General features: G+C 40.6%; 1 protein-coding gene across 1 annotated transcript in view; it reads right to left on the reverse strand.

Annotated features, from left to right (window-relative positions):
• Positions 1 to 242: 242 nt before the first annotated feature.
• LOC140458007 (uncharacterized) overlaps positions 243 to 16,698 on the reverse strand; it is a 156,691-nt gene continuing 140,235 nt past the window's right edge. Inside the window, exon 12 of the mRNA XM_072551953.1 lies at positions 243 to 896. Within this exon, the coding sequence (XP_072408054.1) occupies positions 780 to 896 (117 nt within the window). The 3' untranslated portion in view covers positions 243 to 779. The remainder of the gene's footprint in view (positions 897 to 16,698) is intronic.

Below are 16,698 nucleotides of genomic sequence, written 5' to 3' on the forward strand. Positions count from 1 at the left end.
ATTCAGTTGCTTTCAGAAACGTGACAACAATTACCACTGTGCCTCCGCCACCCCTCCTGTACCCCCACAAACCATCCAGAGTTGACATCTACACCTACTTAAATGAGGGCCGCTCTAGAGCTAGCAGTGGGCTGATTTTTTTCACTTCAAGTGTTTTCTTTGCCAACAGGTTAAAGTACCTTCCAACTCTATGACAAGGAAGCCTGAGGTTAAATATCAGTGATGCCCAGCTCTCAGAATTCTGGGCAGGGCTTATACCCTGCACTATCTCTCCAACTCCTGAAAGGCTTTGAACTTCTAGGCCAGTGACTCTAAAACAACCTTCCACATATACCACAAGGATTGATGTTAATCAAACTCAGGGGCTAGGATTGATTCTTCCCTTGAAAGTTCCATTTATTAATAAGTCATCTTTAGAAGACAAACTACAAATACTTCAGTCCAATCCATGTAACTACTTTTGTTGCTCTTTAAAGCTAATCTACCACAGGCGGCAGTGAACATTTCAGAAGCTGCAAAATCACATTGATAAAAACACAAATCCATTCAGTTTTCACAATTCTAATCTATCTCATTAATCTGTAATATGACTCGAATATTACTCCATTGGGCATTGTTATAATACTGGACCTCTGCTGGTTGTACAAACAAAACTACCTTTTGTCAATATCGTCAAAGGTCAATTCTATACATAGTACTTTTGATTGAGGCAATAGTATAATCAGATGTGTAGCAGTAAGAAGACAGTCAGTCGGAAAAGTATATGGTTTGTCCCCAGCCTACTCGAGTGTCAGTTCTTCAACTGCATCTGCAAGTTTCTGGTACTGCTCCAGTTCATTGTAGATATGTACAGAGATCCGAACATAGAGCTTTCCTCCCAAGGCTTTGACTGGCACCTATTAGAAACAAGAAGATCAAAGCATGGTAAGCAGATGTTGTCAGTAAGAAAATCAAATGAGTTTCAGTATAGTGTAGGTAGCAAAGATGTTTGAAGTTTTGTTTGTAAGTACAGCTAAGTACAAAATTAATGGATAATGTCCTCTACTAAATATTGTGGTTAAAATAGAAAATATACATTGCAAAACAGCACAACCATTTTCCAATTTGAATATTTTCTTGTATATTTTTCATTCCTTAAGCTGGATAAAACAGATTGAAAGAGATAACCTGTTCCCATGTTAATGTACTGTTTGCTGGAAGTATCTGTACAGCCTGACCCATAACTGTACTTCAATTTCCCTTGCTCATTTAAAGGACTTAAATAATGGTGGCCCTGCTATTGAATAAGGTGAGTACATATCATTGTAGGAAGATCATCTGGGACAAGACTGTATTATTTACTTCACATTGGAGGCATCAGAAGAATAACAGTAACCTTGATTTTCCCTGAAGAGAAGAATTTATACTTAGATAAACACTGGCAAGACTTAAACCAACTTATGGAAGAAGAACTCTTTTCTTCATTATAATTTTAGGTAGTAGAAAGTGAGGACTGCAGATGCTGGAGATCAGAGCTGAAAAATGTGTTGCTGGGAAAGCACAGCAGGTCAGGCAGCATCCAAGGAGCAGGAGAATCAACGTTTCAGGCATAAGCCCTTCTTCAGGAATGAGGAAGGTGTGCCAAGCAGGTTAAGATAAAAGATAGGGAGGAGGGACTTGGGGGAGGGGTGTTGGGAATGCGATAGGTGGAAGGAGGTCGCATTCCCTATCGCATTCCCAACGCCCCTCCCCCAAGTCCCTCCTCCCTACCTTTTATCTTAGCCTGACTTGGCACACCTTCCTCATTCCTGAAGAAGGGCTTATGCCTGAAATGTCGATTCTCCTGCTCCTTCGATGCTGCCTGACCTGCTGCGCTTTTCCAGCAACACATTTTCAGCTCTAATTTTAGGTAGTGGCAAGTTAAAATGCACAGCCTCATTAAGGTCGTGACTTTCAGAAAAAATTGAATAAGACAAATCAGTTTTTCAATTAGTAGAGATGCCAGGCTGGTAATAGGAGCATAGAACACAATGTGAAGTGATAAAACACAATAAAGCGTACAGAGAAATCAAGTGTCAGTATAAGGTACTGAATCAGCAATTAACTGAGAACCTTGATCTTTACCTATAGCCATCCCACTGAATAGGAGGTCTCCAGCCAATTAGTTTGTGAGAGATCATCAAGTGGTAAGAGAAGTACTGGCATACAGAAGCAGATAAGCACTTTAAATGCTCAGACTAGTATCCCTCCAGAAGTTAAGGCCTGGCACCTTGGATACAGATTGCAACATCTTCGTTACTGCCAGGGCTGTCTGGCCGAACTGGTTTTCTGCCCATCATGGGAGAGATTGGTTGCCAGGGTGATGAGCAAATAGGCATTATGAAGAGAGAAGGAGATGTTATTCCCATTGTATAGCTGCCAGTCCTGGAATATTCATACATCCACCTACATCCATCAACTGGCAATATTACTGAGAAATATATACTGACAACAACCAGCTCTAACTCACCACCATCTCTTTGAACCACTTACTGTCCCTAATATTCCATGCTGCTTGTCCAATGTTTAAATAATAAAACTGTAGAAATTTCCTCCAACTACATCTTGGGGAGATTGAAGTCATTGCCTTTGGACTTCATTACAAACTCTTCACCCAACCTCTATTTCCACCCATAGAAATTCACCAAAACATTAACCCAAGACATGATTTTAACTATATGTATGCATCATTACCAAGACTGTCTACTTTCATTTCAGCAATATCATTTACTTCCATCTGTGTCGTGACAAGTTGGACATGGAAAGGATGCTCCTGTTTGTGTCAGAACTAGAGGGAAACTGTTTTAAAATTAAGGATCACCCTTTCAGGTGAGAGATGAGAAAATGTTTTTTTCTCTCTCAGAAGGTTGTGTGACTTGGAAACTCTACCTCAGAATGGTGGAATTGAATATTTTTAAGACAGAGGTGGATTGATTCTTGTTAGGCAACTGAATCAAGTGTTATTAGAGGTAGATGGGAATATAGAATTTGAAACACAAACAGACCATCCAAAATGTTATTCAATGGCTGAACAGATTTGAGGGGCCAAATACTTGACTTCTGCTCTTATTTCTTATGCTCATATGCCTCAGCAGTGCCCTCCATTGCTGAAACACTCATTGGTGCCTTACTGATGACTAATCTTGACTACCTGAGTGCCATTGGGATTATAGCCCTTTTTCACACAATGTAAACATACTCATTACAAAACTGCTGCCTGCACGTAAATGTGCTTGAATTCTCAATTACCCTTCAGGTTCTGCTTGCTCCCTATCTGACAACATCTCATTACTAAAATCATCATTCTTGCATTCAAGTCTCTCCATGGTCTCTCTGTAATCTTCTCCAGCTCTCATACCGTCATAGAGATGTACAGCACGGAAACAGACCCTTCGGTTCAACTCATCCTTGCTGACCAGATATCCCAACCTAAACTAGAGCCACTTGTTGCACCCAGCCCATATCCCTCCAAACCCTTCCTATTCATATACCCATTCAGATGCCTTTTAAATGTTGCAATTATACCAGGCTCTGCCACTTCCTCTGGCAGCTCATTCCATATACGTGCCACCCTCTGCGTGAAAAGGGTGTCCCTTAGGTCTCTTTTACATCTTTCCTCTCTCATCCTAAACCTATGCCCTCTAGTTCTGGACTCCCCACAACCCAGATCTCTAAGCCCTTTAAATAGAAAACAGAAACGAAGAGCAGGAATGGGGCATTTAGCCCTTCAAGCTTTCACTGCCATTAAATATGATCATAGCTGATCCTCTATCTCAATGCCATATTCTCTCATTCTTCCCACACCCCTCAATAAAATCTAAAAAAATGATGTATCTCTTTCTTGAATGTATTCAGTGACTTGGTCTCCATAATCTTCTATGGAAGAGAATTTTACAGAGTCACTACCTTTTTTCATCTCAGTCCTAACTGGTTTACCCTATATCCTGAGAATGTGTCCCTGGTTCTAGACTCTCTGACCAGGTAAAACATCCTCCCTGCATCCAGTTTGTCCAACCCTGTTAGATTTACATATGCTTCAATCAGACCCCCTCTCGTCCTTCTAAACTCTAGTGAACACAGGGCATTTGAACCAATCTCTCCTCAGAGTTCCGATCTGCCATCTCAACCAGCCTAGGGAAACTTTGCTGTGTGATAGTGCAAACTTCAGAACTTTAATAACTGTTCATTGATTGAAAGAATTAGCAATAACTCTTTCTGGAATAAACTGTTTCTCGAGATGATACGAACAAGGAGAAACTATTGTAAAGGAATTAAAAGCAACATACTAATTAGCCATTCCTGGGAAGAAGTAGTCGAAGCATCGCTAACAAGTTGTTTCCTGGGAGAGAGGAGGTAACATTGCTTGATAATCTACTGCCTCATGACAACTGTTAATTAGGATTGCTGCAGAAGGAATATCCTGAAGTAAAGTGCTAATTGCAGGAAAAGTTGTGCTTTCAGAAAGATAGCTAATACCAAATGTGACAAGGAACAGGGGAATTACTTGTGATAACAAAACAAGCTTCAGATCTGATGACTCCGGAAACCTTATCAATATTGTGGATGAAAAAATATAAAGAATCATTAATAATGTTGCACCACAAACTCAAAAGAGAGAAAACTGTATATGAATTCTTCAGCAGCAGAACTCCAACGACCCACACAGCACAAGGATCAAACACTAGACACATCCAGAAACAGAAACTGTTGGCTGAATTTGTAGCTAAATTGCACAATTAATCAGGTAATGGCTAAATTGAGTTGTGAGACTTGACTTGCTTACTTGAGGGGTCTTATTTTGGTTACTACTTGCAATAAAATTAAGTAATTGTTTCAGTATTTGATTGTGAGATTTCTTAATAGGTAGCTGAATTAAAGGTGGCTTGTGGTAATTTACACACAACAATTGGCATTCCTAGGTGGGCTTTGATAAGAAGTGACATTATATTGCTGCTCATCACTCAATAGGATCAGCACTAATCTGATTACTATACATTCCTGCCTAATCCCAATAATCTGTTACTCCCTAGTTTATCAGGAATTTATGCCTTAAAAATATCCAAAGGCTCTGGTTCCACCACTTATGGGAATCTTCCAGAAGAGGAAACATCTTTTCCAAATCCACCATCTTAAGACCACTAAATTCTTATATGGTTCAATCAAATCACTTTTAATCTCCAACAGATAGAAACCTAACCTGTCCAACCTTGTCTCAAAAGATAACTCACCCATTGCAGATTTTCGTTTACTAAACCTTCTCTGATTTGATTCCAATGCATTTATATCCTTTCTAAATAAGGAGACCAATACAGTATGCAATATTCCAGATGTGGTCTCACCTTTGCCTTGCATTACTGAAGCATAACTTCCCCACCTTTCTATTTGGTTTCCCTTGCAATAAACATTCTATTAACTTTCCTACTTACTTTCTATGTCTGCATAGTAAACTTTTACACGTCATGTGCTTGGATACCCATATCCCTCTGTATTTCAGAGCTCTGCATCTTTCATCATGCAGATAATATGGTTCTTTTAATTCTTCCTGCCACAATGGCAATTTCATATTTTCCTATATGCTCCAGAGGGATACTGTTGGGATCTCTCTTTTTCTTTAATACATTTCCTGACTTCCTTTGTCAGCCATGGCTGTCTAATCCCTCCCAGGATAATCTTTCTTTTCTTGCGGTACAGTGTCCTCAATTATACCCACAAACTCCTACCATTTTTGCTCTACTGTCTTCCCCGCTAGGCTCTGCTTCCAGTCTATTTTCGTCAGTTCCTCTCTCATGCCCTCATAATTACCTTAAATAAAGGTAATTATCTTCATTACCTGATGAAGGAGCGTCGTTCCGAAAGTTAGTGTGCTTCCAATTAAACCTGTTGGACTATAACCTGGTGTTGTGTGATTTTTAACTTTGTTCACCCCAGTCCAACACTGGCATCTCCAAATCATCAAATATGAAGGTAGGCTAGCCAGTAATATTAGAAATGATAGTAAAAGTTTCTTTCAATACATAAGAAACAAACGACAGGCAAAAGTAGACATTGGGCCACTTCAAACTGATGCTGGAAGCCTAGTGATGGGAGATAAGGAAATAGCTGGAGAACTTAATAAGTACTTTGCGTCAGTCTTCACAGTAGAAGACATGAGTAATATCCCAACAATTAAAGGGAGTCAGGAGGCTGAGTTGAGTATGGTTGCCATTACAAAAGAGAAAGTGATAGAAAAGCTAAAAGGTCTTAAAATTGATAAATCTCCTGGCCCCAATGGGCTACATCCGAGAGTTCTGAGGGAGGTGACTTAGGAAGTAGTGGAGGCGTTGGCTGAGATCTTTCAAAAGTCACTGGAGTCAGGGAAAGTCCCGGATGATTGGAAGATCACTGTTGTAACCCCCTTGTTCAAGAAAGGATAAGACAAAAGATGGAAAATTATAGGCCAATTAGCCTAACCTCTGTTGTTAGTAAAATTCTAGAATCCATTATTAAGGATGAGGTTTCTAAATTCTTGGAAGAGCAGGGTCAGATTAGAACAAGTCAACATGGATTTAGTAAGGGGAGGTCGGGCCTGACAAACCTGTTGGAATTCTTTGGAGAGGTGACAAGTAGGTTAGACCAGGGAAACCCAGTGGATGTGGTCTATCTAGATTTCCAAAAGGCCTTTGATAAGGTGCTACATGCGAGGCTGCTGAGCAAGGTGAGGGCCCATGGTATTCGAGGTGAGCTACTAGTATGGATTGAGGATTGGCTGCTTGACAGAAGGCAGAGAGTTGGGATAAAAGGTTCTTTTTCGGAATGGCAGCCGGTGACAAGCAGTGTCCAGCAGGGTTCAGTGTTGGGGCCGCAGCTGTTCACGTTATATATTAATGATCTGGATGAAGGGACTGGGGGCATTCTAACGAAGTTTGCCGATGATACAAAGTTAGGTGGACAGGCAGGTAGTACTGAGAAAGTGGGGAAGCTGCAGAAGGATCTAGACAGTTTGGGAGATGGTCCAGGAAATGGCTGATGGAATTCAATGTGAGCAAATGTCTTGCACTTTGGAAAAAAGAATACAAGCATGGACTACTTTCTAAACGGTGAGAAAATTCATAAAGCCAAAGTACAAAGGGATCTGGGAGCGCTAGTTGAGGATTCTCTAAAGGTAAACATGCAGGTTGAGTCCGTGATTAAGAAAGCGAATGCAATGTTGTCATTTATCTCAAGAGGGTTGGAATATAAAAGCACTGTTTGCTACTGAGACTTTACAAAGCTCTGGTTAGGCCCCATTTGGAGTACTGTGTCCAGTTTTGGTCCCCACACCTCAGGAAGGACATACTGGCACTGGAGCGTATTCGGCAGAGATTCACACGGATGATCCCTGGAATGGTAGGTCTAACATACGAGGAACGGCTGAGGATCCTGGGATTGTATTCATTGGAGTTTAGAAGATTAAGGAGAGATCTAATAGAAACTTACAAGATAATACATGGCTTGGAAAGGGTGGACGCTAGGAAATTGTTTCCGTTAGGTGAGGAGACTAGGACCCATGGACACAGCCTTAGAATTAGAGGGGGTAAATTCAGAACAGAAATGCGGAGACATTTCTTCAGCCAGAGAGTGGTGGGCCTGTGGAATTCATTGCTGCAGAGTGCAGTGGAGGCCGGGACGCTAAATGTCTTCAAGGCAGAGATTGATAAATTCTTGATGTCACAAGGAATTAAGGGCTACGGGAAGAATGCGGGTAAGTGGAGTTGAAATGCCCATCAGCCATGATTGAATGGCGGAGTGGACCCGATGGGCCGAATGGCCTTACTTCCACTCCTATGTCTTATGGTCTAAGTGGTAATGCCACTGGACTCATAGCCCAAGTCCCAGACTAATGCTCTAAGGACAAAGGTTCAAACAGCAACTAGCAGAATTTAAGTTGAATTAATAAATCTAGAATATAGACCTCGTCTCAGTAATGGAGAGCATGAAACTATTGTCCTATAAGAAAGATCTCTTCTGGTTACATGCTACTGTAGCCCCACAGATTAAGATGCACTCTGAAACAGTTTAGCAAGCCATTTCTTTCAAAGGCGATTAGGTAGTGATCATGACAGTGATGCTCAGATCCATGAAAGAAGAAAGGAAAAAAATGCCAGAATTTCTCCCACTCAACAAATCTAGATTCTTTTGTAGCCTCCTTCTGTCCTCTTCACAAATTACTTTCTTACCTATTTTTTGTATCATCAGCAAATTTAACAATCATACCTTTGGTTCTTTCATCCAAGTCATTTATATAAATTGTAAAACATTGAAGATCCCTGTGGCACACCATTCATTGCATCTTGTCAACCAGATCATTAGTTTCTAATGCCTACTGTCTATTTCCAGTTAGTCAGCCATTATATAGTCCATGCCAAAATATTACCTCCTACACCATAAACTTCTATTTTCCACAATAATCTTTGACTTATTAAATGCCTTTGGAAAATTCAACTAAAATGTATATTTAGTTCCCATTTATCTGTAGAACCTTTCGTATCTTCAAAGAAATCCAATTAATTAGTTGAATACTATTCTGTCATGTTGACTCTACCTTGGTTGCATATGATTTCTCCTTCACAGAACCATGCTGATTTTGCCTGATTATTTAAACCTTTCTAAGGTCCCTGTTACAAAGTCTTTAATGATAGCTTTTAACATCTCTAAGACAGATATTAAGCTATCTGATCTGCTTTCCATCTTCCTCCATTTCTGAATAAAGTAGTTGCATTGACTGTTTTCCATTCAGCTGGAACCTTTCCCAAATCTAGAGAATTTTGGGAATGCAACTTAGAACTCCCAGCCTCTGACCTTGCTGCCTTGGAACTCCCAGGCACAGCACTGACCCAATGAGGTGTCCTTTCGGTCCGGTGTGGCAGTCTGTTGGCACAGCATGGCAGTGTGATGGCCCAGTGTGGAGTCCTCTCAACCTGGCATCCTCTCGGTCTGGCATGGTCATCTTCCAACAGTCCAGCGTGGTGGTCTTTGGGCAGTATGTGGTGGTCTCTCATCCTGGCATGGTCTCAGTGTGGAATTCCAGTTTCAAAAATGATTCCAGAGCAATCTTCTGGCTTTGTGATCCCTGAGGTGAAGCCAGGCATGGTCTGGTGTCAAGGTTCTTTGTGGACTGATGGCTAATTGTCAACATGGACTGGGTCGACAGATTGTTGTTCTGAACATTTTTTCTCCATTTTATAATTTAGTCCTAAATCTGCAATGCTGGACATTTTTTTTAACTTCCCTACTTTTTCAAGAACTGTCACTGAAGAAGCTGAACCTGGAGACCTTTGTATCTAAGATGGCGCAGTAAGCAGCGACATAATACACTTTTCACTGTATTCATTTGAATACATGTGACAATAGATCTAATTATAATTCTGGATTATGCACACACTGCACCATCAGAGACTGTTCCTGGGAGGTGCTTGCACAAAAACACGGTTGCTAGTATGCCCCTGCGCCTAGGTGAAGTGATAATACTCCAGTTGTGGTACAATCAGTAATTCAGAAAGGTTCTGCAGAAGTGTTTGATGAAGAGTCATACTGGACTCAATGCATAAATGCTATTTCTCTCTTTCCACCAATTCTGCCCAACCTGCTGAATTTCTCTAGCAATTCATTTTAATTTCTACATTTCTTCCATGCTCTTGAACACCAGTTCCATTTTTGGTTTCGAACTCAGTGTATGTACAAACTTTAAAGACCTGGGCAATACCCAGGCTTGGGCTGAGAAGTGGCAAGTAAAATTCAAGCCACATAGATCAAGCAATAACCATCTCTAACAAGACAGAATCCAACCATCTTCTTTTGACATTCAATGGCATTATCATCGCTGAATCACCACTATCAATATCCTGGAGGTTGACAAGAAACTGAAATGGTCTAGCAATGTAAATATGTGGTTCCAAGAGCACGTCAGAAACTAGAAGTTGCATGAACTTCTGAAAGCCTATCCACAGAAGTCTGTAAGACTACTGTTTATTGGCCTGGAGGATTGTACTTCCAACAACACTCAAGAAGTTACTGAAATTAAGCATTCAGATGCTGTAGGCAAATCATATATTGGCCTTCATAGTGAGAAGATCCCAGTACAGGAACAGGGATACCTTACTGCAGATACCACATCTGGAGTATTATGTGGTATTGGGCTCCTTATCTGAGTAAGGCTATTCTGGCTATGGAGGGATTGCATGAAGGTTTACCAAACCGATTCCTGAGATAGCAGGGCTGTTGTATGAAGAGAGACTGGATTGGTTAAAATTACATTCAGTTTAGAAGAAGGATGGGGGAATCTTATAGAAAACTATAAAATTCTAACAGAACTTGACAGGGCCAATGCAGGATGTTCCTGATGATTGGGGAGTCCAGAACCAAGGACCACAATCTAGGGATATGCAGTAGGCTATTTACGATTGAGATGAAGAGAAACTTTTTCACCCAGACAGTGTGAGCCTATGGAATTCTCTGCCACAGAAAATGGTTGAAGCCAAAACACTGAATGTTTTTAAGAAGGAATTAGATATAAGTTTTAGGGCTAAAGGGATCAAAGGGTATCGGGAGAAAATGGAAACAGAGTACTGAATTAGAAGATCAATCATGATCATATTGAATACCAGAGCAGTTGTGAAGGGCTGAATGGCTTAATCCCCCCTTGCTCCTATCTTCTATGTTTCTATGAACAAATAGGTTACCAAAAAAGAAACTAGGTGAGTTTAAACAAGAGTCTATAAGGAGATTGGAGGTTCCTGGGTGAAATGAATTGGCAGAGGATCTGAGTGCATCAGGAGTAGATGGGTGCTGATATTAGGCATGTGGGCTAGAGGGCCCAAATTAAGTGAAACAATTGGAACAAAGAACAGAGGCAACCCACCTAGCCATTTGGGAACTGTTGCATCTCCCTGGGGGAAAATCTAGCTCGACTGTCTACTGTGACAGTTCTCCTGAGCTGGTGAATTAACTAGGTTGAGCTATCCACCTCAGTAGTGAAAACTTAGCCTAAAGTGCCAGCTGCCTTTAAGATAAGGAAACAGACTGTTTCTCAGCACCTACCAAAATAAACCTTTGGAAAGGCATGCTGTTCTTCTTGTTGAGGGTCAACACAACAAGTTCTGTATTGAAGACTTTGTGCATTACGGGCTGTTCCCAGGATGCACACGAGATAAACATCAACTGCTGTCAGAAGACCATCAATTTAGTCTTTAGTCTGCTTGAAAATCATTGACCTTCCTGTACAAAGACTGAATGTAGCAAACTGACACATCCTAAAGTCCAGGACTATCTGCTGAGGAACGTGCTGAAACTCGGATCAGTCACCACAAAGCAACAACAGGGTAAGGTCTAAAGCCGAGAGACTGGAACCTGTGTAAAACCCCTTGTATGTATTCTCCCAGGTATGTCTGACATGAAATATGTGTTATAAGGCTGGGTTTGTAGCTGATGCTACGGCTAGGTGGAACAGTGCCCACACATGCGCAAAGTGTGGCTGACAGTAGTTTTTGAATTACAAATTAGGTTTGGAATTTTGGACAGACCATTTTACTGTGCTTCAATAGAACCTTTGTACTTTACTATCATTTGCCATGCTATTGCTACCTGTTATAATTCTTGGTTCCAACCTTTTGCAAGTTCATCAGAGCTTACTCATTATGTCCGTCAAAACTACCTTCCCGTTCCTACCACTTGTTCTTGCAACTGTGTTGCAGGCACATACACAGATGAATTGTGGAAGTTACTTTAATAGTGGCTTCCATCTATGTGTTGGGAACACACTCTCCCATATTTTAAATACAACATCTAATTGTTAATGTAGGGAGGCACCCCTGTGTGCCATGTCCTGTACTGAAAGTAAATATGGATATGTAACATCAATTAAACTGTTGCCATAGGGACTTAGAGATGTACAGCATAGAAATAGATTATCCATTAATATACTAAATTAATCCAGTCCCATTTGCCAGTACCTGGCCCATATTACTCTGAACCCTTCCTATTCATGTATTCATCCAGATGCCTTTTAAATGTAACTGTACCAGGTTCCACCACTTCCCCAGCAACTCATTCCATACATGCACCGCTCTGTGTGAAAACATTGCCCCTTAGATCCCTTTTAGATCTTTTCTCTCTCACCCTAAACCTATGCCCTCTAGTCTAGACCCCCAAAACCAGGGAAAAGACCTTGTCTATTTACCCTCTCCATGCCCCTCATGATTTTATAAACCTCAATAATGTCACCCCTCAGCCTTGATGCTTCAGCCTATTTAACCTCTCCCTCCAGCTCCAACCCTCCAAGCCTGGCAACATCCTTGTAAATCTTTTCTGAACCCTTTCAAGTTTCACAACATCCTTCTATAGGAGGGAGACTAAAATTGCACATAATATTCCAAAAGTGGCCTAACCAATATCTTGGACAGCATTAACATGACCTCCCAACTCCTACACTCAAAGCTCTGACCAATATAGGAAAGCATACCAAATGCCTTCTTCACTACCCTATCTACCTGCGACTCCACTTTCAAGGAGCTATGAACCTGCACTCCAAGGTCTCTTTGTTCAGCAACACTCCATAGGACCATACCATTAAGTGTATATGTCCTGTGATTGGCTTTTCAAAAATGCAGCACCTCATGTTTATCTAAATTTAACTCCATTTGTCATTCATCGGCCCACTGGCCTATCTGATCAAGATCCTGTTGCATTCAGAGGTAATCTTCTTCGTTATCCACCACACCTCCAATTTTGGTGTCATCTGCAAACTTACTAGTTATACCTTCTATGTTCATATCCAAGTCATTTATATAAGTGATGAAAAGCGATGGATCTTTGTGGCGCACTGCTGGTCACAGGCCTCCAGTCTGAAAAGCAATCCTCCACCACCACCCTTTGTCTTTTACCTTCAAGCCATTCTGTATTGAAATGGCTAGTTCTCCTGAGATAGTAAAGAGTTAATTTGCTTTGCTGACCTGCAAGAAATTGAATGCCCCAGGGGTAGGGTGGGATGTCTCTGTGAATTTACATTGTCAAGCCTTGCCATTCAGAGCCACTTGCATCATCACCACCGATTCAGAAGTCAGTTGGAACATTGCAATTGAAATTCTGACTGCACCCGACAGTTACAAAAAAATACAATTTACACCAGATCTGGCCATTAAGGGATGACTTACATTACATTGTTTCTGGAGATGATGTGGTCACTGCATTGTGTCTTGAGTGGCCGTGACTCTGAGGGATTGGCTGGGGGTTGTCTTGTTAGCATTACTGACTGCTGTAAAGATTTTGTATAAAGGAAGGACTGTTTCCTTTGTTCAGAGGGACCTCTCGACACACTTTGCAAGCACGGCAAAGAGTGTTAAGAGTTTTTCCACAGCTTGTACTGTATTTGCTTAATAAAATTTTGGTTGTTCACACAAGTTAGTATTTTGCAGTTGCATCAAGTGTGTAAGGATCTCAGAAAAAAGAACTTAACATTTGCTGGTCGCAGTGGCATTCCAACATACATGGAGCTTCCAGGTGGACTTTTAAATAAGTGATCAGAGTGGTGCTGGAAAAGCACAGCAGGTCAGGCAGCATCCGAGGAGCAGGAAAATCAATGTTTCGGGCAGGAGCCCTTCATCAGGACTAGGGAAGTTTTGTCCGGGATTTTGTTGTGGGAGTCTCAGTTTCTGGGCTGTGGACTCGACTCAGTGAGTCTTTCTTCTGGGGAAGGGGACTGGCTTGGACTGTGGTGTTGTGTGATCCGCTGTGAGGATTTTCTCTTTATAATAAGTGTATTTTAATCAAGAGGATGTAGGGAAAAATGAAGAATGCTGAAATTAAGGTTGTACTAATACTTGGGTTAAAAAAGGAAGTTTCAATATACATTATGCCGTACTGAAAGCATTTGATCTTTAAATATTTTAGTTTGTTAAAATACTGGTTCAGAAAATCTTTTAAGTAACTGATTTACCTTATTTGAATCAGGATCTCAATTCAATGTGTTTTGTGGGCTATGTAATAGGGCAGATTTTGTTTTTACATTAAAATCATACAACATCAGGCCCTTTTTAAAATTATTAAACATGTAACCTTAAAACAAATTGATTGAGGGTCTTGATCCCCTGATTTGTTTGAAATTCTACGATGCCTGTCAAAAAAAAATTGTGTCAATGGTCATGCTTTAGCCAGACGAGAGTATTGTATTAAAATATCTTTGTTGTTTTTTATTAATGCAGAGTTTTCACAAAAAGAATATTTGCATTTTTAGTTTGATGTTTTGTTAAGATTCCGTTGGTCTCCTTCATATTGCAAATTCAAACAATGTTGATTTCTTTCAAAGTTGCACTGTTACTAGTCTGTAACCACTATAATTCCAACTGTTTTATCTTGGAAGTTTCATCTGGAGAACATATTCTGCATTTGTTTCGCACGAATATTTGAGATTTAAAAATGAATTGAAACTGCCTTTTCAATGGGTAAAACACATGGAAGATTTTGTTGTTTGCTTGCTGTTCCAGATTTTTAAAATACTTTTCCTGACAGCTTTCACATGAGCCAAGTGTTAATTTGTTAAAGAAAAATCATTTTTGAATAACCTGAGCAGAGTTCCTGAGAGTTTGAGGCAGTACAATTTAGAAGTTTATGGATTGTATAAAACTTGAAAATGTCAAATAGTGAACAAAGAAACAGACTTCAAGCTGACTGAGAATGTTGAAATAGGCAGACACAATTTACTGTAGTTAAATGTGTGACTGTCTTCATACTGATAACCACCTTGGCAAGGAAGGAATGAGAGAGGAAATGCAAAGATATTTTCAGCAGCTAACATCTTCTCTCGAGTTTCTCCATTCACAGGTAAAGCATGCCTTCAGACCACCGCCCAGCACTCCACCACCTGATCCAACAGATTCAATCAGCTCCTCAGTCACGAGCACGAAAAGTGAAGACGCTAACAACAGCAAAGTGGAGGTCGGTTCGCTTTTTGTCAGTGGCCTTCCTACGGATATGAAATCATGTGAACTTTTCCTTTTCTTTAGATCATTTAACGGATATGAAGGTTCACTGATCAAGCTAACATTAAAACAGCCACTTGGCTTTGTTACATTTGACAGCAGAATGTGAGCAGAAGCAGCTAAGAATGCTGCATTCACCTACCCTGCTGCTGAAGCTGCCACACTTCATACTCAGATGCGCTGGTATCCTCCATCTGAAGAATCTTCTCAAGAATGTAAGTCTTCTCAGTGAAGTATGTAAGTGCCCTTATCCAAGAGTTCAGATTTCTCCATGGAGTGGTGTGCAAGGACAGAGTGGACTTTGTTTTCAGGTTGGAGTTTACTGAAGGAGATTTAGGATGACTGTCTCGTTTCCACTCAACTTGGAGTGGGTGGAGTGATCACCAAGGATGTGGATTTAAGAAGTTTACTGGTGAACACTTTTTTTTCCATGTGATAGGATCCTGCAGATCCTATCGACTGCATGGACTAGTAATTTTTGTTGTTATAATCATTTGTTGTATGCTGTGTGTCAATAACTTGCTGAAGTACTGCCTATAAGGTTCTTATGAATACATTTGTAGCTCCTTTCTCATTCCCATCTATATGGTTATCATGGAATGATAAAGGAGGGAATGTGACATTAAAGAGTTAATTTGCTCTGCTGACTTGCAAGAAAATTGAATGCCCAGGGGGTAGGGTGGGATGTCTCTGTTCTACAGATAGAATGTAAGTGAATTTACATTGTCGTCCCTTGCTATTCAGAGCCATTTGCATCATCACCACCGATTCAGAAGTCAGTTGGAACATTGCAATTGAAATTCTGACTGCACCCAACAGTTACAAAAAAATACAATTTACACCAGATCTGGCCATTAAGGGATGATTTGCATTACATTGTTTCTGGAGATGTTGTGGTCACTGCAGTGTGTCTTGAGTGGCCGTGACTGTGAGGGAGTGGCTGAGGTTTGTCTTGTGAGCATTACTGACTGTGATGCAAAGATTTTGTATAAAGGAAGGACTGTTTCCTTTGCTCAGAAGGATCTCTCAACACACTTTGCAAGTATGGTAAAGAGTGTTAAGAGTTTCTGCACAACTTGTACTGTGTTTGTTTAATAAAAGTTTAGCTCTTCACAGAAGTTGGCATGTTGCAGTTGCATCAAGTGTGTAAGGATCTCAGAAAAAAGAACTTAACACTCCCCGTATTCCATGTGATCTAATCTTGCTAACTAGTCAACTTTGTTGAACGCCTCACTGAACTCCATATAGCTCACGTCCACCACTCTGCCCTCATCAATCCTCTTTGTTATTTCTTCAAAAGACTCAATCACCACTGATGTCAGGCTCACCGGTCTGTAGTTCCCTGACTTTTCCTTACCACCTTTCTTCAATAGTGGCACTTCATTATCCAAATTCCAGTTTTCTGGCACCTCACCTGTGACTATTGATGATACAAACACCTCAAGAAGGGGCCCAGTTATGTAATATGCTTTTCCATTAGACGAGGAACAAAGATTACAACAAACAGTATTCAAATAACATTGAGTACATAGAACAGTCCACTAGGCAACAGGCCTTTGTTCCACCATGTCTGTTCCAACCATGATACATTCTAATCTTATTCCATCTACCTGCACATGGTCCATATCTGCCCTGTTCATATGCATGTCTAAATGCCTCTTAGACTTTGCTATTGTTCTGCTTTTATCAC

The sequence above is a fragment of the Chiloscyllium punctatum genome, chromosome 3 (genome assembly GCF_047496795.1).
Source record: "Chiloscyllium punctatum isolate Juve2018m chromosome 3, sChiPun1.3, whole genome shotgun sequence".
Classification (NCBI taxonomy): domain Eukaryota; kingdom Metazoa; phylum Chordata; class Chondrichthyes; order Orectolobiformes; family Hemiscylliidae; genus Chiloscyllium; species Chiloscyllium punctatum.